The sequence below is a fragment of the Filobasidium floriforme genome (assembly GCF_021052385.1).
Source record: "Filobasidium floriforme strain CBS 6241 chromosome Unknown HD553scaffold_18, whole genome shotgun sequence".
NCBI lineage: Eukaryota > Fungi > Basidiomycota > Tremellomycetes > Filobasidiales > Filobasidiaceae > Filobasidium > Filobasidium floriforme.
The window spans coordinates 168270-190528 of NW_025763639.1; the positions used below are offsets into that span (position 1 = coordinate 168270).

At 51.9% G+C, this 22259-nt stretch overlaps 8 protein-coding genes across 8 annotated transcripts; 5 read left to right on the forward strand and 3 right to left on the reverse strand.

The window, feature by feature from the left end:
- The first annotated feature begins 86 nt into the window (after positions 1-86).
- HD553DRAFT_315492 (uncharacterized protein) lies at positions 87-1073 on the forward strand. The gene is made up of 4 exons (XM_046180488.1): positions 87-184; positions 252-283; positions 344-426; positions 509-1073. The coding sequence occupies exons 1-4, from the start codon at positions 154-156 to the stop codon at positions 696-698; spliced, it is 336 nt and encodes a 111-aa protein (XP_046034662.1). The 5' UTR covers positions 87-153; the 3' UTR covers positions 699-1073.
- Positions 1074-1234: 161 nt separating this feature from the next.
- On the forward strand, positions 1235-3380 carry HD553DRAFT_287096 (mitochondrial carrier domain-containing protein). Its single transcript, XM_046178276.1, has 4 exons — positions 1235-1616; positions 1687-2616; positions 2681-2806; positions 2880-3380. The coding sequence occupies exons 1-4, from the start codon at positions 1412-1414 to the stop codon at positions 3257-3259; spliced, it is 1641 nt and encodes a 546-aa protein (XP_046034663.1). The 5' UTR covers positions 1235-1411; the 3' UTR covers positions 3260-3380.
- Positions 3381-4847, forward strand: HD553DRAFT_315500 (Translin). Its single transcript, XM_046180489.1, has 7 exons — positions 3381-3617; positions 3705-3795; positions 3880-3976; positions 4060-4175; positions 4252-4331; positions 4399-4494; positions 4558-4847. Exons 1-7 carry the CDS (start codon positions 3516-3518, stop codon positions 4672-4674), a joined length of 699 nt encoding a protein of 232 aa, XP_046034664.1. The 5' UTR covers positions 3381-3515; the 3' UTR covers positions 4675-4847.
- Positions 4848-4994: 147 nt separating this feature from the next.
- On the forward strand, positions 4995-6391 carry HD553DRAFT_80935 (20S proteasome subunit). Its single transcript, XM_046184507.1, has 5 exons — positions 4995-5127; positions 5217-5314; positions 5395-5650; positions 5741-5899; positions 5980-6391. Exons 1-5 carry the CDS (start codon positions 5096-5098, stop codon positions 6191-6193), a joined length of 759 nt encoding a protein of 252 aa, XP_046034665.1. The 5' UTR covers positions 4995-5095; the 3' UTR covers positions 6194-6391.
- Positions 6392-6830: 439 nt separating this feature from the next.
- Positions 6831-8541, reverse strand: HD553DRAFT_351531 (uncharacterized protein). The gene is made up of 2 exons (XM_046183621.1): positions 8210-8541; positions 6831-8130 (listed from the first exon to the last, which is right to left on the reverse strand). The coding sequence occupies exons 1-2, from the start codon at positions 8483-8485 to the stop codon at positions 7081-7083; spliced, it is 1326 nt and encodes a 441-aa protein (XP_046034666.1). The 5' UTR covers positions 8486-8541; the 3' UTR covers positions 6831-7080.
- A 186-nt stretch (positions 8542-8727) lies between these two features.
- Positions 8728-13097, forward strand: HD553DRAFT_315505 (Cullin-domain-containing protein). Its single transcript, XM_046180490.1, has 20 exons — positions 8728-8951; positions 9092-9107; positions 9179-9225; positions 9327-9463; positions 9558-9637; positions 9725-9892; positions 9972-10125; positions 10212-10453; positions 10529-10622; positions 10687-10838; positions 10913-11020; positions 11091-11237; positions 11306-11486; positions 11547-11618; positions 11687-11816; positions 11876-12149; positions 12213-12325; positions 12395-12413; positions 12486-12631; positions 12695-13097. The coding sequence occupies exons 1-20, from the start codon at positions 8914-8916 to the stop codon at positions 12708-12710; spliced, it is 2334 nt and encodes a 777-aa protein (XP_046034667.1). The 5' UTR covers positions 8728-8913; the 3' UTR covers positions 12711-13097.
- A 1775-nt stretch (positions 13098-14872) lies between these two features.
- On the reverse strand, positions 14873-16141 carry HD553DRAFT_315508 (DNA polymerase delta, subunit 4-domain-containing protein). Its single transcript, XM_046180491.1, has 3 exons — positions 15401-16141; positions 15173-15318; positions 14873-15115 (listed from the first exon to the last, which is right to left on the reverse strand). Exons 1-3 carry the CDS (start codon positions 15981-15983, stop codon positions 15026-15028), a joined length of 819 nt encoding a protein of 272 aa, XP_046034668.1. The 5' UTR covers positions 15984-16141; the 3' UTR covers positions 14873-15025.
- A 129-nt stretch (positions 16142-16270) lies between these two features.
- Positions 16271-22218, reverse strand: HD553DRAFT_315512 (AAA domain-containing protein). The gene is made up of 28 exons (XM_046180492.1): positions 22071-22218; positions 21889-22009; positions 21548-21808; positions 21313-21488; positions 21122-21236; positions 20830-21055; positions 20583-20761; positions 20357-20524; positions 20188-20292; positions 19817-20130; positions 19671-19760; positions 19481-19608; positions 19325-19424; positions 19136-19265; positions 18854-19075; positions 18579-18784; positions 18316-18517; positions 18082-18251; positions 17702-18023; positions 17518-17640; positions 17406-17458; positions 17321-17332; positions 17193-17266; positions 17053-17127; positions 16964-16975; positions 16724-16904; positions 16536-16643; positions 16271-16469 (listed from the first exon to the last, which is right to left on the reverse strand). Coding segments are annotated over exons 1-28 (3939 nt in total). The 5' UTR covers positions 22073-22218; the 3' UTR covers positions 16271-16405.
- Positions 22219-22259: the final 41 nt, after the last annotated feature.

Sequence of the window (22259 nt, forward strand, 5' to 3'; positions counted from 1 at the left end):
TCGGACCCTGAGCGTCCAACATCGACGTTTGTACAGAATTAGATTTCACAGAACCGTCCTTGATCCTTTGATCAGAATCGATGCTACATCAATTCCGACTAGAGAGATAGCTTAGAGAATAGAGAATTAGGGATCACATTGAATCAAGCAACAATGGATATCGCGTACAACCTGGTCGCTTCGAGTAGGTTCTCTCGAACCGGATTGCACGGGATCATGCCGACGGATTGTCAACTTGAACCTATCCACAGAATGCGCACAACAGATGCAAGCTTATCAAGAAGTAAGCTCGACAAGAACAACCTACAACTGTATCTAAAGCTGGTCTCTATTTGTTTGGCAGTGCGTGATGAAGAATCAGGATGGGAACTGGGCGGACATCTGTAGAGATCAATCTCAAGCTGTCACGCAGTGTGCGAACGAGACGTAAGCCCTCGACTCGCCGATTTCCCAAGTTGCCAGCCAGCTACTGAGGCTCAAGTCTACTGAACTTCTGTTCTCGACATAGTATCCCGAACCTGTCATCCCTGAAGACGACCTGTCAATCCCAGATCGAGACATACACGCGGTGCGTGGACTCGGCATCCCGGACAGGCTTGTCAGACAAGGAGATGGAGGAGAGTTGTCGGGATAGCATGAAGGCTCTTTGGAAGTGCTGCGAAGGGGTGTTAGGTGGAGTTGCCGGGGGATCGTCGTAATGCTGGACTTACGGCAAGGGTTTGCCCATTCAGCACGATAGACGGTTCATGGTCTCGTCACCAAAGGAGATACGGCCTATCGATCGAGGCAGGTCTTCATCAAGATTGAATTGAGATGAGGGAATATATGTAAGGGATCCAGCCTGCGGAGGTACATGAGCAGGAGTAGGGGTTTGAAACTCCGAGACGCAGAGGAAGGTTGAGCGAAGAGATGGCCACGAACTTGACCGCCCGCCCGCCCGAGTCAGGGATCTTCTTGCGTGGGGCAGTGTATGCATAGGATCGCTCCGTCCTATAGTCATGTCGCCCATTTGTACTATGCCCAGTAGAGGAGGAAGTCAAGACGAACAGATGAATACACACAGTTCGACCCGATCGCCGAGTATCTCCTCTGCGATATGATCAGACGATGTCCGCTTCAACAGCTTTCGTCATGTTACGTAAGCGATTTTGTCGCCTCGCCCCGAGAGCCTGATCGACCCGCGCCCCGCGCCCCGAGACGATAATTCGCATCGATCTCGGATTTCTAGGAGTGACGGCGGGTTGACCTTGATGACTGCGATGACTTCTCGACTGCTCATCCGGACGTTCGAACACTCTAAACTCTACTTTTCTGCACTTGACACTCTCCTCTACAATACTCTGACATAAATACGTCAAATCGCCCACATCAAACCATCACATTTCGAGCGATCCGCTCAACGCTTACCTAGATGACGAACGCAACCGCCTCTGCCGCCTCGGGGTCTACCGCTTCGACCGGTCATCGCCATATCGACTGGCAATACGAACCTAGTGACGAGGAACTCATCGAGGCGCAGTTTCCGGCTTCGGGTCAGGTAGACGATGCTCTCGTCGGACCTCTGGGGGCCAAGGCGATCGCCAGTGTCTCGGGGGCGATATCGACCAGTCTGCTGAGTGAGTCGTGGCCGTGATCGATGTCTTCCTAAAACAGCTGTGGCTAACCTTAGACGTACACTATGATCAGTGACGCCATTCGATGTCCTCAAGACTCGATTGCAAACGGTACGACCGAATCAGACGATCGTGCCCAGCGCCACACCCGCTTCTGTCGAGACGATCTGTTGCCAAACCGCCGTCTTGCCAACTAGCGACGGATCGGCCCAAGCTGGTCCAGGACCCAATTCTTTACGTCAACGAATCGCCCCCACCTCATCAGCACCATTGAATACCGCCAACGCTACCTGTCTGGGAGCGACCATCCCGTCCTCGTCCGCCCGACCCTCCTTTATGCCCTCGTTCCCTGCGACAATAGGTCGACCAGGGATCCAAGCTGGTACGATCCAAGCATCAGGAGCCACCTTGGTACCACCTGCACCGGAAGGCTGTCTCCACCCATCCAAATGGGCAGGGATCTGGGGAGAGATCGTCACTCAGGAAGAAGCCGAGCGTATCCGTCGCTCCCCTCTGCTCGGCGGCAAGGGTATCACCGCCCTGCAGGAACAAGCACGAGAAGGAGCTAAAGAGCTTAGCCGGAAACTGGCTGGAGCTGGGGCGGAAGGAGGCTTCTTCAACGAGATCAAGGTAATCATGGCCGAGCCCGCTGGATGGAGAGGGCTGTGGAAGGGAGTTGGGACGGGTCTGGTTATGTCGATCCCCAGTGCGAGCATCTACATGTTGGGCTACGAATACCTCTTGGTCGCTCTGAACGGCCGAATACCCGGATCGACGACGACAGGCGGGAATCAAGTGGTGATCACCCCGCAACACACGACGCTCGAACTGTCAAACGGTTCCACGCCTCAGTCCGCCCAGTCGACTTCGACGACAGCAGGTCAGAATCAGGCTTACCTGTCACCTGTGCCCTTTGTGGCTGGGAGTATGGCGAGGACGATCAGTGCGACGGTGATTAGCCCCATCGAGCTGTTTAGGACCCGATTACAGGCGCTGCCAGCTCGTGAGTGGTTGCTTCTGTGTTTTCTGGCCGCGATACACGGCTGACCTAGCCTCTGGCATGACAGCGGGACAGCCTGCACCCAGCTACGCTTCGACGTTCTCGAGCATCACCACTATGGTCAAGGAGCAGGGTACTCGAGCCCTTTGGCGTGGCCTGGGACCCACGTTGTGGCGGGATGTGCCGTTCTCAGGTAAGTTTAGTTGTCGCTCGCCCGATGATACTGGAACGTGACATCTGATTGTTCGTATTATCAACTCGATCAGGGCTCTACTGGGCAGGCTTCGAATCGCTCAAGAGATACTTTACCGAATCCCAGCTCATCCAACCTGGAATCACTATGACCTTCATCTCGGGTGCCTTATCCGGTACCGCCGCATCACTGGTCACTTCCCCCTTCGACGTCCTCAAAACTAGACGACAGGTCTTCACTCCCTCCAAAGCTTGTTCCCCAGAAGCCTTGGCTCATCCTGCAAGCACTATGCCCCTATTAAGGCATATCGTGCAGACCGAGGGATGGAAGGCTTTATTCGCGGGCGTGGTGCCGCGAACGGCCAAGGTCGCACCGGCCTGCGGGATGATGATCGCGGCTTATGAAGGTGTGGGGCATCTACTTGGAGGAAAGGCCGCGGATAGGAACGCATAGACGTCAGGTGTATGATGTATTTGACAGACGGAATGCTCGCCTCACCCTAATCTTAGATGCGTTATTACTTGTATCAACCTAATTTTATGCATTATCGAGTCAAGTCGTCATCACCGAGGTTACGATCGAAAGGTTGATCGCAGGAGGAAGCACCTGCCAACATTCTTACCTTGAACCTTACAGTTTTCATCAAGCTCGTTCAGATCCAGTCCGGAGTCCACCAGAATCATCCAATCTCACCATATATCTTTACAAGATGCAGAACAATATGGAACAAGTATCAGGAACCGCCTCTTCGCTCAGTGCGATCTTGCAGAAGATTAGCACTGATCTCGAGCACGAGTCGACACTCAAGGAGGTCAGTGTCCAGGATGGATTGAAAGTAGACCCCCCTCCGATACACACTGGCTGATCCGATCTGGCGTGATCCATTTGTGACCACAAGAGCATCAAGGAAAGCTTGCAGCCGCTCGATACTGTCTCGAGGAATGTCACCGCTCTGCTGAACCGTAGTCACTCTACTCCCGGCGATCAACGTGAGTCTGCAACTGCGATTGCAACTTCTCTCTGCGATCTACCAACATGCTAAATGGCTGAATTTTATCGCAAACATCGTTCAGTCGAGAACTTGGCTCAGCAGGCGCTCGAGCAGATCAAGGCTTCTGCGTCGCAATGGGAATTGGTCGCAGCGCGTATACCGAACGGCGAATACCACAAGTGAGGATATCATTTAGCATATGTGTAAACGTTTGAAGCATTTTCTAACGATACCATGCGTTTTGGCAATCACGATCGAACAGGTACCAATATCAACCTTCGTTTATCCTCAAGTCCTTTACCACCTCGATCACCCTTTGTTACTTCCTTCTCCATGACGACCTTGTGCCAATCGAGACGGTGACATCTACCATCGGCAGTCAGTATCGTCGTGAGCAGGTTGGGTTTCCGAGAGCGATGGCTGACGTCTTGTCTTGCGGACCTTACGTATATAGTCAAGCCGGAGTGGAACGATAGGATCCAGCTCTCGCCGGACGACTATCTTCAGGGAGTCATCGGTGCCTCAAATGAGTTGGTAAGTCGATTTCTGAAATCAGATTGATGGTGCTCGTAGCGCTGATGGTTCGCGACCATGTTGATAGGCTCGCTTGGCTATGAACTCGGTCACCCTTCAGAACTTTGCTCTACCCCTACGTATAGCTTCCTTCGAAAAGGACCTCTTCGCCGGATACTCCCTCGTAAGTACATTTAGCAGATCGTCCGTTTCGAAACCGCGCTGAACGTAAAAAACGCGCAAACAGCTCAACCTGCGAAACGATACCTTGAGGCGACGATTTGATAGCCTAAAGTACGACGTCAAGCGTTGCGAAGATGTGGTGTATGATATCACCCTTCGAGGATTGACTCCCAAGCAGTAAAGCTGTCACGACAGCTCGCGGCTGTTTCAAAATCGCAACGAGCGAGATCGTGACATGCGCGATATCGCGATATCGAAATCTCGGCTTTTCGCCATCACTCGTCTCCTGTCCTTGTCTTTCTCAACTGTAACTCCTACCTATGCATATATCCAGTATGATACTTATCAAGACGGATCGACTGATCGACCGAGTACAAGAGGTCAGGGGTCGACGCGCTTCTAGCTCTTTCAAAGCAGGTGATGACGCGAGCGAGCGAGGGACTCATCAGCGTCGAAGGATGGGTTGTCCATATTCGAAAGGGATCGTTCGACAATCCTGCGATAACCGCTGTCACAATCGTTTGCTCGCTATCGACAAGTGCTTGGCTTCACTCTTAGTCCCTCTTCTCCTACCTCCCACTATCTATTCCGAATAACCAAGGATGTCTGCACCAGGAGGCGGCGGCGCTTACTCGTTCGTATCAACTCGATCAGACCATCCGGTCGAACCGAATTGACCGATTGCATACCCTTCAACCCGTTTACACTGCCAAATTCCTCCAGTTTCTCCCTTACCACCTTCTCGCCATCAGGAAAGCTCGTTCAGATCGAACATGCTTTGGCGGCCGTGTCCGGAGGACAGACTAGTTTGGGGATCAAAGGTTAGCATCAAAGGCAAGCGGATTACAATACGGAACGTTATTGACCACAACGACTCGGGCCATGATCGACGACCTCGCAGCCAAGAACGGAGTCGTGCTCGCAACGGAAAAGAAGACCCCTTCCCCCTTGGTCGACGACTCGTCCTTAGAAAAGGTCGCCATGATCTGCCCCAACATCGGCTTCGTTTACGCCGGAATGGGTCCCGACTACCGAGTCTTGGTCGCCAAAGCCAGGAAGATCGCTCAGAGTTACTGGAAAGTCTACGGAGAATACCCTCCTGTCAAGGTTCTGGTAGCGGATGTTGCTGCTGTCATGCAAAAGGCCACTCAGAGCGGGTGAGTCGGGCTGTTTCTGCGTGGACCTTCCCAATCTTCGCAAGTCCACTCGCTGATCGATATGATCGTCCTTTTTCTTATCGGATTCAGAGGTGTTCGACCATACGGTATCTCGCTACTGGTATGCGGATGGGACAACCACCGGGGACAGTCTCTTTACCAGATCGACCCTTCGGGTAGTTTCTGGGCGTGGAAGGCGAGCGCCATCGGGAAGAACATGAGCAACGCAAAGACCTTTTTGGAAAAGAGGTACGTCGGTGGTCCACGTTGTACCGTCAGCTTGCAGTTGATTGACACGACATGCCTTGATTTGCTGTTGCCTCCAACAGGTACAGCGACGACATCTCGCTCGAAGACGCCATTCACACCGCCCTCCTGACCCTGAAGGAAGGTTTCGAGGGAGAGATGACCGAGAAGACGATCGAGATCGGGATCGCCAGCGTACCGACAGCCGAGCAGATGGATATCAAGAGCGGAGAGAGGTTACCCGCCACGTTCCGAAAACTTAGCGAGGCCGAGGTTCGAGACTACCTCGCCTTGTAGAAGGGCGAGTCAGAGATAAGGGACGCAAGAGATGGGCGGAGCACGATTTCACGAATCTTCTTTTGTAACATGCACTTATGACACGTGGTCGACAACGACAAGAGACTTCGTTCGACTTTTGATCGGGGACCACTGATACACCTATTCTGATGTTGATCGTGGACATCGTTGCCTTTCCGGAATAGTAGGATGGATAAATCCGCATCAAAGGTCAATGCGAAATCCCTTTTCTCAAGGCCTCAAGGCCGGGATCACCAATGGCATCCAAAATCTGCTTCCCATTCCTGTCTTGCTTGATCCTCTCGTCCGGCATGCCGAGTACCTATAAGGTGGGCCTCTCGAGTCAGCTCTCATTGCAAAGGACGTCGAGGCAGACGGACTCGTAGCTCACGATGCATGACTCGAAGGCCAATCATCATCTACATCATGAAAGAGGTTGATCGATTTACAAACCCTTGTGAATACCATGATCCTTCTTCTTCGACGAGATCCACCTCAGGGTCTTCGCCATCTCTTTGTCGCTCTCAAATGGATTATTTCCATAGTTGGTTGTCGAAGACGTTGCTGGGCCCCCTGTCAAGGGCATACATGCGCGTGACTCGTTGAAAATTGGTATGCTCACTTGGCACTTGGATGGTCAGTTCGGTTGGATGTCTGCTCGCCTCCCCATTCCACATGACATCATGTATATATACATTGGTATACGAGCTCATTATCCGAAGCTTGATGACTCAGCTGCGCTCAGATGAATGCCATGGATTGTTTCGTAAAATGCAACTCATACATGCGACACCCCGAATATGAACGCTGCAGCCCAATACAGCTGGTTTCACACCTGTACCCTGCCTCTTCTCCCGTGAGTCAATCGCGACACCCCGCCACCACGCCTAGAACCCAAACCAATGCTTGATCGCACCCAGAGCCCCTCTGGCCGTCTCCTCCTGTTTCTTCCTGTCCGAGGCTTCCTTCATCCGCAGACTCTTCTGCTTCGACTTTTCAGCCTTTTGCTCGAGGAACGATTGATAGACGTCCTCTTTACCCCTGATCAACGCTCGGGCGGAACGCGAGTTGAGATTGAGCGGAGGGAGGTCGGAGTTGTTGGGGTTGGATTGCCGTTCGCGGATGAGACGAGCGAGACGGTCTTGTTTGCTCTCAGTGGGTTGTTTGGGTGCGGGCGGTTCGCGAGGGGAAGGTCGGGAAGTCTGTGTCGATGACGATGTCGAGGTGGATGGCGTGGCGGTTCGGGTGGGAGAAGGTGTCGTCGAAGATGTCGGAGTAGAAGACGATGGGGCAGTAGCAGCGCTGGAAGCGGCCGATGCAGACCCCTCTGGTATCCGTACCTTGCCCAGAAGCGCCTTGTCCAGCAACAAATCACCCTCCGAAACGCCCTCGTCGACCGAGTCCACCTCTTCAACCTCTTCGGCCTGAACTTCCTCCTGCTTTTCTTCCATATCCAAGCCTGCTTCCCGTCTCCTCTGCTGCTCCAGCTCAACTGACCGGCTCAGCTCTTCGAACCCTCCATAAAATCCCTTGAAACCCCCTCCGAGGACGTTCCTGATCGCCTCATCTTCCCGTGCCCACCGACCGGCTTGATCCTTGTCGTGTTTGGCTGGTGCCCTCTCCCGATGCTTCATTCGAGGTCGAAGACGTTGCTTCAACGGTGTTCCCAGGGCTACGGTCGCGGTGAAGGTGGACGAAACCACGTCTTCGGCCGTGGCGCTGGCGTCTTTTCTCTTTCTGATCCCAAACGAGGAGGCCGAGGACGAAGATGCAGAGAGTGCCGATTGGACAGATCGGAGTGAAGGTCCGTAGTGGGTCATTCGAGGAGAGGTGGAGAGATCCGGTTGGGGGATCTCGAGGATGAGCGGTTTGTCGAAGAGGACGGGGTTGAGGACGGTCACTTGGAAGATGGGCCGGGCACGTTGGTTGTCCGCAAACTGTAATAAATCACAACACAGAAAAGCGTTAGTAACATTGCTTCTTATTCGCTATATTTGAATTCCACGAGCTACTCACCCTGGATTGCGAAATGTTTACCACCCGCCCACATTTCGCTTCCACAGCTCGAACGATAGCCATCGTATGCGCGAGGGTATGGTATGACAGATTGCTCTTGATTTCGAGCACATTACTGCCAGTCTTTGGGTAGACCCCTGGGGAAGGGATTTGCAGTTCGGGAAGACCTGCTTCATCCTCAAAGTCGGGGAGAGCGGGTCGGGCTGCCGTTGCTAGCGATCGCAAGGTGGTTTGGCGGAGCGCCGAGACGATCGGGCGAATGGTTTTGAGTGACATTATCAAGGTCCCCTTTTGTGCTTGCTCGTAGTCGTCGTAGTTGTCGTGAGATGTAGTCAGCTCAGAGTCGTCGACCTTTCTCCGACTTTTGTTCACGATCCCAAAGGTCGAGATCGCTTGAACTATGGGATTTTCTGAGAATCGATTACGTAATTCACTTGTCGACGGAACCGAACGAGGCGACCTGACCTTCTCTTTCCTCGATTGATATGATCATCCCTCGTTCAATCGTCAAAGTTGGATGGTGTCCTTCACGTCGGGCAGCACATCCCATAGAATAGGTCGATAGACTCATATCAAAAGCTTTGTACCGTCAGAAATCAAGATCGCGAGTCGCCACGAACCAAATCTACAGAGGAGGAGCTTGAACTCGGATTAATCAGCTCGACCTGCCTAGAAGCTGCAAGTAAGGGGAAGAGTTCAGAGCCATGGCGGATCTTCAAGAGCCCACCAAGGGTCCTCCTACGTGAGTAACGCATTCGTTTGATAAGTTTAGATATGCGTTTGGAAGGATCAGCTGATCATATGCTGCATTCGCGCTCTTCTCGTTCTTTCTCTGAATGGCAACCTTTCTTACCTCTTGCCTTGCTTGACATAATACCACAGCAATGCGAGCTTGGAGGTGAGCCAGATTGGCCTCTGATCTTTCCTCTGTATCGATGATGCTGATGGCATGTGTCCCTGTGATGACAGACCTCATGGAACTTCCTGAAGACCGGTGTCGATCGGATCATGGTCAAGTGAGTCCTCCTTCCTATCTTCTCTTGACCCTTTCATGTTCCGCACTCCTCATCTCCGTCGCCGCTTCAACTCGCTGACCGCCTCGACCTCTTTCCCTTAGGCTGGAACATGGAATGTCATACTCCTATTACATGCTCCTCTATACCGCTTGCTACAACTACTGTATCAGTAGCAACAAGCAGCACGAGATCTCGGGGTATGGGAGCGTACCTGTGGGGAGTAGCGGGACGGTGAAAGGTGAGTCAAATGTCGTCTTTCAATCGATGTTCAGCAACCAGCATCAGTCAGAGGAGAGCGCTGACGTCAAAGTCTGTTCTGTGGGTATGTATAGCCGGAGCGCATTTGATGGGAAGCGATCTTTACAACAAATTGAGCGATTATCTGAAGACCCACTTGGCCAGGCTACGGACCGTGAGTCGATCGGTTCCCCATCAGCTCTCTTTTTGATGCATGAATACTTATTGTACATCGTACTTCAATTCGACCTCCTTTGCGCAGGAATCCGAAAACCTATCCGACCTCGCCTTGTTGCAATTCTACACGAAAGAGTGGAAACGGTACACGACGGGAGCCAACTATGTCAACCGTTTGTTTGCGTACCTGAACCGACATTGGGTCAAGAGGGAGAAGGATGAGGGGAGAAAGGGGATTTATACGGTCTACACGGTCAGTCCAAAGAGCTCGAAGTGTTTGTGAAGATGGTGTGGAAGGCTTATTTCGACATGAAAACAACAAAACGCAACAGCTATCGCTCGTCCAGTGGAAGGAACATTTCTTCCTGGGGATGGTCAAGGACAACAACAACCGACTCATCACGGCCCTCTTGAAGCAGATTGAGAGCCATCGGAACGGAGAGCAGGTCGATGGTGGAATGATCAAGTCGATCGTCGACAGCATGGGTGCGTGTCTCGAGACGGCTGATTGTGAAGAAGGGAGGAATCGAGGAGACTCACGGTGCAACATGCTTTGTTGGCGTGATTTACAGTCAGCCTGGGTCTAGAGGACGAACAGCATCACGGCGGCAAGGATAACAAGACGCACATCGAAGTCTACCGGGAACACTTCCAAAAGCCGTTCTTGACGGCCACCGAGAATTACTACAAGGCCGAGTCTGAAGGGTTCTTGGCCGAGAACAATATCAGCGATTACTTGAGGTTGGCAGAGAAGCGATTGGACGAGGAGGAGAACAGGGTCAATCTGTATATGCATTCGCAGACCAAACAGCCGGTGAGTCGTTGTCTTTGCGAGGGCTTGTCAATGAGAATTTCAGAGCTGAACTTGTAACATGTGTATCTGAACTAGTTGTTGCAACGGGCGGAGAATGCGTTAGTCACGAGTCATTTGGCACGGATGCAGGAAGAGTTCGGACCGTTGTTAGATGCCGATCGTCAGGAGGGTAAGGGGCGAACAAATAGGCAGTGCTTGTAAACCCGAACTGACTTTGGCTCGCACGCAATCAGATCTGGCGAGGATGTGGAAGCTCTTGAACCGAGTAGACGGATTGGGCCCTCTTCGAGAGACCTTCCAGGAACACGTCACCAAGAACGGTCTGGACGCCGTCTCTCGGGCCAGCCAGGGCACAGTGGGAGCGGATGGCAAGCAGGAGAACATGGTAAGCCGAGGCCTTGTGGTCCCGTCCGACTCGCAGGACTACCGCTGACAACTTCGATAATTGGCGCTTGACAGGATCCCAAGACTTATGTTACGGCGCTCTTGGAGGTGTACAAGAAGAACTTGGCGGTAGTCGAGAAGCCCTTCGAGGGAGATACCGGGTTCCAAGCCGCTTTGGACAAGGTATGTCAAGCGCGGCCGATCATTGAGGCTGTCGACGCAGCTATTGACGTGCTTATAACGACATCTCCAGGCCTGTCGAACGTTCATCAACAAGAACCCTGCAGCGGCCGAGGCCAACAAGGCGCCCGAGTTGATCGCCCTATATGTCGATCAGCAGTTGAAGAAGAGCAACAAGGAGACCGCGGACGAGTCCATGGAGGAGGCCCTCAACGATTCCGTAAGGCACAGGCATGTTCAGTCTAGTTACCGCAAATTCTTTTACTGATCGCGCACCCCTTGCCGCAGATGACCTTGTTCAAATACCTGGATCACCGAGACATCTTTATGAGGTTCTATTCCCGACGACTGGCGGATCGTCTCCTGAGAGGCACGTCGATGTCCGAAGAGGCTGAGGGAAGCATGATCTCGAAGCTCAAGGATCAATGCGGATACGATTATGTGACCAAGCTGCAAAAGATGCTCACTGGTGAGTGGTGTAAACGCTCGATTGTAATGGAGTGACTGAGGGTGTGCGTTGTCGTCGCAGACGTAAGCTTGAGCAAGGAGTTGACCGAAAGCTTTAACGAAAAGATGGCGAACAATGGCCACGACGACAAAGGTGGGTTTCGAATCGATTCTGGAACCTCTCCTTGTGGTGTGCAAGCTGACAAGATGGCGGTCTCATAGTGGACTTTTCGGTCATTGTCGGTGGTTCTGTCAACTGGCCGTTGGCGAGCAAAGCCGTCGACTTCCAGGTGCCTCGAGAGCTGCAGCCAATGCTTGATCGATTCAAGGGTTATTACAACAACAGTCATAGGCAAGTCCACTCTGATGGAAGCATAAAGGACGGAAAATTGATTGTTGTCCTTGCCACAGCGGTCGTGCCCTGACCTGGATGTGGCTATACTCGAAGAACGAGGTCCAGCTGTCTTACCTCAAGCCCAAGATCACGCTCATGTGCAGCACTTACCAGCTGGCCGTCCTCATGCTCTTCAACGAGGAAGAGAGTCTACACTTTGCCGACATCGAGGCTCGGACCAAGCTGTCGCCCGAAATCCTTAAACCGGTCATGACTATCTTGGTCAAGTCGAAGGTCTTGCTAGTCGATGGAGACACCTATGACATCAACTATAACATGAAGTCAAAGAAGGCGAGTACTGACGCATCCGAGTGATTGGCCGAACTGGAACTCATCCTGCTGTGCTTTCTCTAGGTCCGATTGAATATCAACGTACCGATGAAGGCGGAGCAGAAGAAGGAGTCGGATGAGGTTACGAAGGCGGCCGAGGAAGACCGAAAATACATCTACCAGGCTACCATCGTCCGGTACGTTCATTGCGTCAATTGATCTGTATGTGCATTCGCTAATAATACCGACCCATATCACGCTCTCAGGATCATGAAGTCGCGAAAGGTACGCTTGCGCGAATGGGTCGATTTGCAAGGGTTATTGCTGACGCGCATCTCGTCTGTGCGCTGTCTTTAGACTATGAAGCATCAGCACTTGATCAATGAAGTCTCCCAGCACGTGTCCAAGAACTTCCCGCCAGTAGTTTCGATGATCAAAAAGACGATTGAGCACTTGGTAGACCAGGACTACCTCGAGCGAGCTGATGGACAAAACGACACCTAGTAAGTCACGAAGGCCGTTCTCGTAGTCGACACAGATTGCTAATTGCATTACTCGTGGTACAGCAACTACTTGGCATGATTGCTGTTTCATTACCACGACCTTCCTTTGGACGAAATCTTCTGTTACCACGATGTATCCCCGATGGCGAATCATGCCGTCATGACGACCAATGTCTTATTGTCATACTCTACGATGTTTCCAGCCGAGCCGAGGCCGTCCCTTAGATTCGCTTGCGGTGACAACATGGAAAGAATCGGGGTTGCAAAATTTTGTTGTTGTAGTGTTTCGCCGCGATGAACGCTGTCGCGAAGCACGACTACAACAGAGGGATTCTACCGTCACCGATGGGTTCGGAATTAGAGTTTGGAGCAACAGCGCGAATCCCTCGGACGGTCGCTTGTCGTTATTTACACTCAGTCGTTCAGCTCTAGTCCGAACTCCCGAGAAGTTTCTTGCCAATTCGCCCTCCTTTGAGCCTTCATGGTTTTAGGTTTCGAACGATGGAACACGATCCACCGCGCCACCGCTGATCGTTCGCGCTAAGCGTTGTCGTCAAAGGAGGATCAAGGATCGAGACGCAGATCTCTGTCTTGATCGTCGTCTGTCGTCCGTCGCCGTTGCTTTTTCTCGGCCTTTGTAATCTTGTAGTAACTCCTTCCTGTTATTCGGAAGGCCGGGACATTCTTCGCTCTTTTGATAATAGATTCACTGGAAGCAAGAACGTCAGTGCACGTCAGGGCTTCGGTCGTTGCTTCTCAGCGGGCTGTGATATAAGAAAGAGTTGCATTGCGCGAATTATGAGCCCTCAATTGCAACGCCATGTAGTAGTATATGTCTCTGCGGTATCATTTCGATAGGCTAGTGATCCGCACAACATGTTTTTCAGAGCCCTTCGCCAGGAACTCAAATACTTCAAAGCTCAGAGGGAGTTGAAGCGTAATCCAGGTAAGAAAACCACTGAGTCATCTCTCGAAGCAGAGGCATCGTCTAACGCTCAACGACACCCGCAGTGCCTCCCAAGCCCGATCCTTTGAAAATATCTAGTCAAAACCTACGCGCGCATGGATTACAGCCATTCAAATGCTTCCACATGCACGAGTGAGTAGTCGGCGGCACCTCGAGGGAACGGCAGTCATCGTGCTCAACTGTCTCTTTCTCTTCCGATTGCGCCGCATTTCAGGGATGACTCGTATACCTTCATTTGGAAGAATTGGCTCTTGTATAACAACAACAAGTACGGAGGTAAGCATTGAGAGGGTCAAGTCGTATTCGTCGTGTCTAACCATCATGCGGATATCAGAACAAGCGTATTTGCAACTGATCGATATCCGGGATGGGACTAGGAGAGACTTCCCGCCGTCAGAGTGCCCGCAGAACCAGCTTGAGACCGGGGGATGCCACGTTTGGGAACACAATCTGGCTGGGCTTATCCGATTCCTGCTTAAGGGTGGACCTACCTTTCTTCGCGAAACTGAGGAGGATATCAAGGCCAGAGTCAAGTCTGCTGGTCTCGGATCTAAGACGGGCAAGGAAGATTGAATGATCTCCCATGGGAGCTTCCGCTTCTCTCGATGTAGATAGAAACCCCAGTCTTATGTCCTCTCGTCGGCTTCACGGCCCTGAAACATGTTCTCATGTTACGATCTCATATGATCCGGCGCCTCTCGCATTGGTTGTACCCGTCATCAGGAGACGTTCGCGAAACCGTCTGATGTAGCGTAATACATCGCATGAGGCATCGATGCAGGGAAGCCGGCAGTAATAATCTGAGGCGGCGGATAAGCACGGACGCTTTATCGGACTTGTTCAGATCTTGTTCGCTGACACCACGAAGATCTGGAGGATTGTCAGAGCTTCACTTCGAGACGCAAGAAGTCCGAAATTCTCGCTTCTCCTTGCGATCAGAAGACAAACTCTCGCGACCGGACCTCGAAAGTTTAAAGCGGAAAGAAACGATCATCCTCCGTTCTTGTGATTTGCCACTCAATCAACGCAGCCCACTCAGTCGGAATCTCTCGCCGGCGTGAAAGCTTTCCATCGGGGTCGCCCAGCTGTCGCAAGATTCTTCTTCGCTCGATTGATTGTAATGCCCTGAGGGCGCGAGACCGACCAAACAGCTGGAGCGGACCGAGATTAGACGGAGTGCTGCTGATCGCAAACTGAATCCTCGAGTCCAGCTAACGCGAGCTTTTATCAAGTCGAGCTCACGACGGGTCGACCGGAACTCTGCCGAATGCTAGCCAGTATTGATTCGCGTATGGTATATTGTGTGTGGTGCATAATGACTCCGGCTGAGCTGAGTACAACGTTTGGAGAGAAGCGACATGCTGTTGTTTGGCTACAAGTGAAGGGATACATAATTGATGGAGATGTTGATGGAGATGTCGACTACGTTACGGGACGTAGATACCGGTGTTGTGAAAGACGGTCTCCTTGTACGAATCGTCCTTCTGGCCCTCTTGCGTCAGGAGGATGTCCCGGACCTGTTACACACAGATGTCAGATGTGATTCGGGCATAAGTTACAACTCATGTACTCACCTCTACGGGAGGTTCGAGTCCCCACTCCTCGGCACGGTTCCACCGATCTAATCTGCTGATTCCTACGCAGGGGCCCCACTGCGAACTGAGATCAAAGACCCGAAGAATATGATGTACGCGGTTGTGGGACTTCGAATCACAATGGACTGACGATGCGACAAGCAATCCCAGTCAACACAGTACTCGCGGCCGGAGAGGGTTTGGGCAAGAGCAGCGGGAAAAGCTTACTGGGCTCTGCGTTTCCCATCTTCTCCTTGGTCTCCTTAAAGAGCTCATTCCACCTCTTGTCCTTCACGTTGAGCTTGCCTCCTTCCTCGATCCTGGCGCTCTTCACATCCCCACGACGTTTTTCAATGAGAAAGAACGCCCGGTCCCCGCCCTCGTCACTTTCATCAACCTCGCCCTTCTCTTCCTTCCGTTCCTCGTCCTCCTTCGCTTTCTCTCCGACAAGGTTCGCGATCATCGCCTGCGTTGGCTTGCCTTTCCCAAGCGGCGAGTAATCGAGAGGAACGGTCCTTACGAATCCGAATTCGTCCCTCTCGACCGCAGGCTGCGGCTTCTCATCCTTTTCGGCACCATCGTCTTCTAAAAACGGGTTGGTGTCAGAGAACGCTGTCGCCGAACGGTTCGGTCGGGTGAAGAGGGGTGCGTGTTTGGGGTTTTGAGGCGGAGAGGATCGGGTAAGGTCGATAGCTTGAGCTTGTGCAATCCTGACAGGAGCCTTCTTCTTGGTTGGCGATTTATGAATGGACTTTTTAGCCGAGAAGCCTAACGCAGACTGTGTCGTTCGAGGTCTCGTCTTCGAGGACATTTCGAGATGATTGCTGTTTCGTTCGACGGTGGGTTGGGATGTAGGGCTAGACAGTATGGGAGCTACAGCGTTGTGAGTAGATTGGATCCTGACGACGCTGGAAATGATTATAGTTATGAGATTCTAGAGACCAGTCGAGATGTCAAGGTCGTTCGAGATTGATCGATTGATCGATATCGGTCGCTCCCTTCCAGATTCGGACAAGACAATAATGACGTCTTGCTAAATGACGCGTTCACACGCGTTCGACCTAACGCGACGCGACCTGCCTCACCAGCTATCAGAATAGGTCTTGATCACTGTTGCATATCGTTCGTCGTAAATGGGAAATCGTAATACAGAATCGTAAAAGCGCCTTGCTCAACCGTTCGAAGAGACTAGGATTCATCCGGCTTGGGTGCCTATAGCGCGACAGCAGGCCTCTAGACCAGACTGATTCGCTGTCGTTCCACCACGCTGTTCATGTTCTGGTCTCGAGAGACTCGCCTGTGTTGTTCAAGGACGATTGGTCAGTGTGTTCGGACGGGAGGCTGACATGGGTTTTAAACTGACCAGAAGAAGTCACACGCGTCTTCCGCCGCCAACTGACGCAAGAAGTTCTCGTCGTGGGTGATGATGACGAGTTGGGAAGACGCATTGTCCCTTCTCAGGTTGATGAGCCTATATCCACGTGTATCGATGACCATGAGTTACAGATCCTCCGCAGTCTATGCGAACCTCCTCGAAGACCCTGAACTTACGCTGCCAGACTTCGCGCGAGACTCTCGATGTGATCGACGTCCAAGTTGGTCGTCGGTTCGTCCAACGCCAAGACTCCACAATTCAAGGACAAGCTCTCCGCCAGAGCGATCCTGATCAGGATACTCGCCAGGACCTTCTGGCCGGCACTGCATCGTCCTCGCATGTCAAGCTCAGTTTGGTCTGCCAAAGAGTGGACCGTCAGCGCAGATCAGCCGGATGATAGGCCCGCTTGTACACACTCTTAACCATAACTGTCGGTAAAGGAGCCCCGGGTAAGCTCGATATCTCGTTAGCGGACTGCCAGATCTGCCCAGGACTGTTCACTCACCGACACGGTAATTGTAAGTCCTCCTGGTCGCAGTCTCCGGTCCCGCCTCGGCTCTGATCGCGATAAAGTCGATATCTAGAATAATCGCAAGAATCTACATCAGCCTATTATAATACGCTATTCGCAAGAACCGCTCTCACCTGTTCCGGTGTACACGTCGTGCCATAGCGATTGAAGGGTATCGTTGACTTCCTGCATCTTCAAAGCGTGGTATCTGCAGCACGGCGGTTAGATGACGTTCGATTCGCGATGACGGCATAGTACGTACTGCATGATGGCGCTGAACGAGGAAAGGTAAACCCGGTCAGCCACGTGTGGGCATAGTCGAAAACGTGGCTTGCAAAGCGACTTACTTATCAAGAGCTTTTCCGTACTTTTCGAGATCGGCACTGGCCATCTGCCCAGTCTATGTCCGCAAGTTCTTACCAAAGCACAACCGGCTCTGCTCATTTCAGATCGACCTACCTTGAACTTGACGAGACACTCCGTGTAATCGTCTTGAATTCCCTTGTATTCGGTGGCCAACTGCTTCTGAATGCGAGACAAGTTCTCCCTCATCTGTGAGATTTCTCCTACGAGTTGTTGATGCTATTGGCGAATGTGTGAGCGCTTCAGACCATGGAGAAGTGCCAACCCAAATCCGACTGACCTTGCCGTGCTTGGCGGTCCTCTCCCGGTCTACCTGTCCGTACTTTGTCTCAAAATCTCGTTTGGCTTTGGCAGCACCGTCCACATCGATCTCTTCAATTTCCTTTCGCAAATCGACGATCTTGCGCTCGGCTTCGCGGTATCGCAAATTCGAGTTGATGGTGGAACGACGGTTGTCGCTCTCCGAGATCTGTTGAGCTAGCGCCGCAATTTCTTCTTGAAGTGTCTCCAATTCGTCTTCAGCCCGAACTATTTCCCGCTCGACCTCCTTGACAGACTCCTCAGCTTCAGTCAGCTTGCCATCACCGTCCTCGTCGTCGTATCTGATGAAATTGGGCGAGTCAAAATTCGCGCGCGGCCAAGCCGTTCACTATCGCTTACTTCTTGATCGAACGAGTGATGGAATCGACCTCCATCTTTGCATTCTTGTATGTTTCATATTTTTGTGATAGTTCCTGATGTTCCTGGGTATACTTGGTTGCGTGTGTTTGTACCTTTTCGGCTGCGACCTTGGTTGGCCCGTCCAATTCGGCAGACTCCTTTTCGCTGGACTGTAAGGGTCACACAAGCTATCAACGAGGCAGCCCTACGTGTATAGACAAAATGTGATCATACCTTGATATCAGCCGTGCACTTGGCGGCAGCTTCGTTCAGATCAGCAAGTTTCCTCTCCAACTCTTGTCGACGAGCCTGCTTGACTTTGGCTTCCGCCAATTGTACGCGCCGTCGCTCCAGTTCGGACTCTCGCTGCCTCAGTCTTTCGTTTGTCTGATCTCGGTCCGACTTGATCCGGTTTTCGTCTTCTCGCTTCGATTTGCTATCCAGGCGCGACTTGTCAGCTTGTTATACGTCAGGCAGAGTGCTTCTGGTAGTCTTACATTTGCTTGTCGTGCTCCTGCATCTTGGCCTGAACGTCCCCTGGCGTCTTTGTCGAACCGGTGTTCGCAAGGGCTCGTTCCAAGCTCTCTACCTCGCTCTCTGCTTTCTCTGTCTCCGTGAGGCATCGAAGCACGTCGATAGCAGACCTTTCCAGAGCTTCCAGATCCCTTGCCCTCTGCTTGTACTTAACCTTCTTTTGCTCGCTCTAATCGAAAAAGTCGGTTAGAACACGCGACGCTGCGATCTTTCTCCTCCGCAACAGCCAGTATCGCACCTCGTTGATGTCCTTGTTGGCAGTTTCGATCTTGCCCTGCAACCTCTTGATCTTCTCCTTGATCTCTGGAATCGACTCGCCAGCCTTCTTGCTCGACTCGGCAAATTCATGAATCAATTTCTGGTAGGTCGACTCTTGCTGTTGCCAGCTCTTCAGTTCGACGGTCATCTCCTGAACTTGTTTCTGGCTGCCGCTTCGGAACTTGGCAATTTGTCTTTCGATCTGTAGACGGGGAACAGTCAGCTTGACGCAAGTACAGCGAGGTTACGAACGATCTCTTACGTATTTCTTGAACGCCGGGACCTCGTCGTCCTCGAATCCTCGATTGCAACCTCGGCACACCTGTTTCTTCTCTTGGTGAGTCAAGAGTGACCGATAGAAGTCTTCTTGATGCTCGGCTGTTCTCAAAAAGCTACTCGGATCGGGTCAGAGTCATGCCTTTCTCCTTGAGTCGGCTCAGACTGTCCTTACTTTTCTCGGATCTCAATTTCGCTTTTAGCGTCTTTAACTGCTTCCTCTAACGAGCTATAATGAGCGTCAGACAGGGTAGTCTGTATCTCTCGCTCAACAGCTACAAGCATGCCAGCATTAGTGTCTAGCTCGAGCGAAAACCTTGATCCCACTCACCAATACACTCCTGTTCCATGGTGCCGATGCTCGCCTGAAGGGATTGCAGTTCTGTCTCCAACCTGACTTGCTCATTCTTGTGGCTTTGGCGGGCTTGATCGGTAGCGGATAGGGTAGCTTCGTTGGTCCTGCCGGAAACAAAGGAGGACACCTTAGCACGCAGCTAGACGTTTGTACGACTCGAACTTACCTTTTGGCGGCATCGACCTTTTCCTTCATCTGAACAGGCACGAGATCTTCCCCAACGATATCGTGGAACTTGGCACCGTGAGTATTGACGCTGTACAGTCAAATGTCTAAGTTTCGATACATTTTTCTGACGGGGATCAAACTTACTGGTCGTTGATCTGCTTTGCCAAATCCTGCACCTTCTCTCTAGCTAGGTCCAACTTGAGTCGACTCTCTCCCTGTCGCATAAGCTGACTGTACTCCTGATTAAGCGATTCCTTCTCGCTTTCTAGGAAACGCAGTTGCGATCCGAGTTCCCGCAGCTTGTCGTCATATCCAGCTTGGGCAAACTCCTCTCGGATGTTCGCAATCATCTGCTGAAGCCCGGAAATCTCTCGGTCGATGCTCTTCACCTCGATCTCGATTGTACTGATGGATTCCATATCTGCCTCGAGGTCTCTCGTACTCTTTTGTAAGTTATTCTGAGAATCGAGATGTCAGCAGGTTGTATGAATCGACTGCGTGGTATGTATACTTACCAGCTGGCTATTCCTGTCCCGAATAATTTGCAGACAGGTAGACTTCTTGGCTCGGAGATTGTTGAGTTCATCGTTGAGCGCATTCTCGGTCTTTCGCCCATCGGCCTGAACGAAGACATCTTCGTAAGTGCAGTCCCGTATGCAGTCGCCAACGATACTGGCTGCGTACCTTGACCCTCTCTGCTTGAGCACTGAGCTGCGCCATGGCCTCCTTGACCTGTTCGATGTATGAGCGGATCTCCTCACGTCCCAATTCGCCTGCAAAGCCCTCGATACCCAAGTCTTGACACTGTCGATGTACCAGTTCTTGACGAGCTTTGGCATTGTCATCGTATGCCTAACGATCAAGAGAGCTGCTGAGCCATAGTCGCAAGATCGTGTATGATTGTTCTCACCTTCCGATTAGCCTTCCTCGAACCCAAAAGACTGGTCTCCGTCCTCTGTCGAGCTCGGAACCCCTGCAACTTCTGGTTCCGCTGCTCTTTCGTACGCTGCTTCGACTTTTGCTTTTCCTGGAGGTCGGAAGTGTCTCGCTCGAAGTTTCGCAGCTGTTCTTCCAGGACTTCATCAGATTCTGATGAGGGGCGGAGAAACTATTAGCATGAGGAGTCTTACGGAACACCAACAGCGGTCATCCTCTACCTTTCAGGAGTTTGATAGTCCGCTTCAGACTTTGTTGGTTGTTCTCATACATCTGCTTCTGATTGGTCAAACTCTGCGCTTTTTCAAAGATGGCAGTGAAAGTGGTTGCCTTTTCGTAAAACTGCTGGTTCGCCCTCGTCAACTCTTTGACTTCCTCTTGCAGCTTCTCGGCTTCCGCTTCCTTCTGTGACAACTTGGTTCGATCTGCCGCGATTTGTTCTCGAAGCTGTAGTCCGACGCGTAAGGAGAGGTCAGAAGCGAGCCAAGAAGCAGAGTCGGGCGGTCAACTCACCCTTCCCGACTTGTCTCGATCCACCTTGAGGTGAGTCAACCTCTCTTGATCGACTTTCAAGTTAACATTCTGCTCCTTCCTGATAGATTTGATGTGATCCAACGCTTTCGTGAATCTAGAGATTACGATGCCTTGATGAGCTAAGGACATGTCTTAGACTCGACGAATGACCGGAAGCGAATATAACTCACTTGCTCGCTTCGAAGATATCGTCGAACTTTTTCTTGAGCGCTGAAGGCTCGGCGAGAGGCCAATTTGATTCCTCTTGATGACAGAAGATGACATTCTCGAGGATAGCCTTTGACACGCCCATAAGTCGAGGCACTTCGGCATCCATCTCGGCGCATTTAGTAGAGATCGCATTCCGCTGTTGAAGGGCTTGATCAGCTGTCCGGTAGTAAGAAGCAGGAATGCCCTCAAACGTACCCTCTCTCCGCCGTCACCCGTATCGCACTTCGAAAGCATCCCTTCTAGCGTCTTCATCGTCATCCCGCCACCCTTCTTGACTGTTACCTGCAGGTTCCTATTGACGACCATTCTCTCCCGCTTGACGTTCCAGAATCGAAGGCGGACTTGAGCCTTGACCTCCTTCTCCCCCGCCATCTTCGGGTCATGCACGAAAGCACCTCCTTTTGTGTTCGGAGGAAGCTCTCCCGTGGTAGCATATTTCAGGCATTCGATGATGGTCTGAGCAATCACAGCGGACCAGGGGTCAGATGAGCGGGAAGACGGAAGACGGAATGTATAGCCAGAGGACTGGTACTCACGGTTTTTCCCGTCCCGTTCGTCCCGACAATAACGGTAACCGGGCTCTGGAATTGAATGACATTCGTATGCTTGTCGTCGAAAGCCCTGATCCCTCGAATGGCGAGCTTGTCGAGGGACGCCCTACATGATCCAGCAAACCCGCTTAGCTGAGGTGTAACGCGAATGTAAGGACCGGTCTTACATCTTTCAATGACTTTGTCTCGTAACTTTTGGTAAGTTTGCCGGCAGCTTGGATGAGCAGCGAGCAATTCGAGCAACCAGTCGAAGGCGTCAATCTGGAAACCGACCCGTTTGCTGACAATTTCTAAGTGCTGAAGCTAGGTCTAGTGGGAGCAGAAAGCTTGGAACAGGGTGCATCCACCCAAATCCA

Coding starts and splice junctions, on each gene's coding strand:
- HD553DRAFT_315512 (XM_046180492.1), bottom strand. Junction 20,762..20,829: donor GACTATCAAACTCCTGAAAG/GTAGAGGATGAC, acceptor GCCCCTCATCAG/AATCTGATGAAGTCCTGGAA. Junction 19,266..19,324: donor GAAATTGAGATCCGAGAAAA/GTAAGGACAGTC, acceptor CGATCCGAGTAG/CTTTTTGAGAACAGCCGAGC.
- HD553DRAFT_287096 (XM_046178276.1), top strand. CDS start 1,412: ATGACGAACGCAACCGCCTCTGCCGCCTCGGGGTCTACCGCTTCGACC. Junction 2,617..2,680: donor ATTACAGGCGCTGCCAGCTC/GTGAGTGGTTGC, acceptor CTGGCATGACAG/CGGGACAGCCTGCACCCAGC. Junction 2,807..2,879: donor GCGGGATGTGCCGTTCTCAG/GTAAGTTTAGTT, acceptor CAACTCGATCAG/GGCTCTACTGGGCAGGCTTC.
- HD553DRAFT_315492 (XM_046180488.1), top strand. CDS start 154: ATGGATATCGCGTACAACCTGGTCGCTTCGA. Junction 284..343: donor AGATGCAAGCTTATCAAGAA/GTAAGCTCGACA, acceptor TTTGTTTGGCAG/TGCGTGATGAAGAATCAGGA. Junction 427..508: donor ACGCAGTGTGCGAACGAGAC/GTAAGCCCTCGA, acceptor TTCTCGACATAG/TATCCCGAACCTGTCATCCC.
- HD553DRAFT_315500 (XM_046180489.1), top strand. CDS start 3,516: ATGCAGAACAATATGGAACAAGTATCAGGAACCGCCTCTTCGCTCAGT. Junction 3,618..3,704: donor ACGAGTCGACACTCAAGGAG/GTCAGTGTCCAG, acceptor TGTGACCACAAG/AGCATCAAGGAAAGCTTGCA. Junction 4,176..4,251: donor GGTGACATCTACCATCGGCA/GTCAGTATCGTC, acceptor TTACGTATATAG/TCAAGCCGGAGTGGAACGAT.
- HD553DRAFT_80935 (XM_046184507.1), top strand. CDS start 5,096: ATGTCTGCACCAGGAGGCGGCGGCGCTTACTC. Junction 5,128..5,216: donor GGAGGCGGCGGCGCTTACTC/GTTCGTATCAAC, acceptor AAATTCCTCCAG/TTTCTCCCTTACCACCTTCT. Junction 5,651..5,740: donor CAAAAGGCCACTCAGAGCGG/GTGAGTCGGGCT, acceptor TATCGGATTCAG/AGGTGTTCGACCATACGGTA.
- HD553DRAFT_351531 (XM_046183621.1), bottom strand. CDS start 8,485: ATGTCACTCAAAACCATTCGCCCGATCGTCTCGGCGCTCCGCCAAACC. Junction 8,131..8,209: donor TAAACATTTCGCAATCCAGG/GTGAGTAGCTCG, acceptor GATTTATTACAG/TTTGCGGACAACCAACGTGC.
- HD553DRAFT_315508 (XM_046180491.1), bottom strand. CDS start 15,983: ATGTCCTCGAAGACGAGACCTCGAACGACACAGTCTGCGTTAGGCTTC. Junction 15,319..15,400: donor GATGGGAAACGCAGAGCCCA/GTAAGCTTTTCC, acceptor TCGCATCGTCAG/TCCATTGTGATTCGAAGTCC. Junction 15,116..15,172: donor GACTCGAACCTCCCGTAGAG/GTGAGTACATGA, acceptor TGTGTGTAACAG/GTCCGGGACATCCTCCTGAC.
- HD553DRAFT_315505 (XM_046180490.1), top strand. CDS start 8,914: ATGGCGGATCTTCAAGAGCCCACCAAGGGTCCTCCTAC. Junction 10,623..10,686: donor AGATGCCGATCGTCAGGAGG/GTAAGGGGCGAA, acceptor GCACGCAATCAG/ATCTGGCGAGGATGTGGAAG. Junction 11,619..11,686: donor CAATGGCCACGACGACAAAG/GTGGGTTTCGAA, acceptor GCGGTCTCATAG/TGGACTTTTCGGTCATTGTC.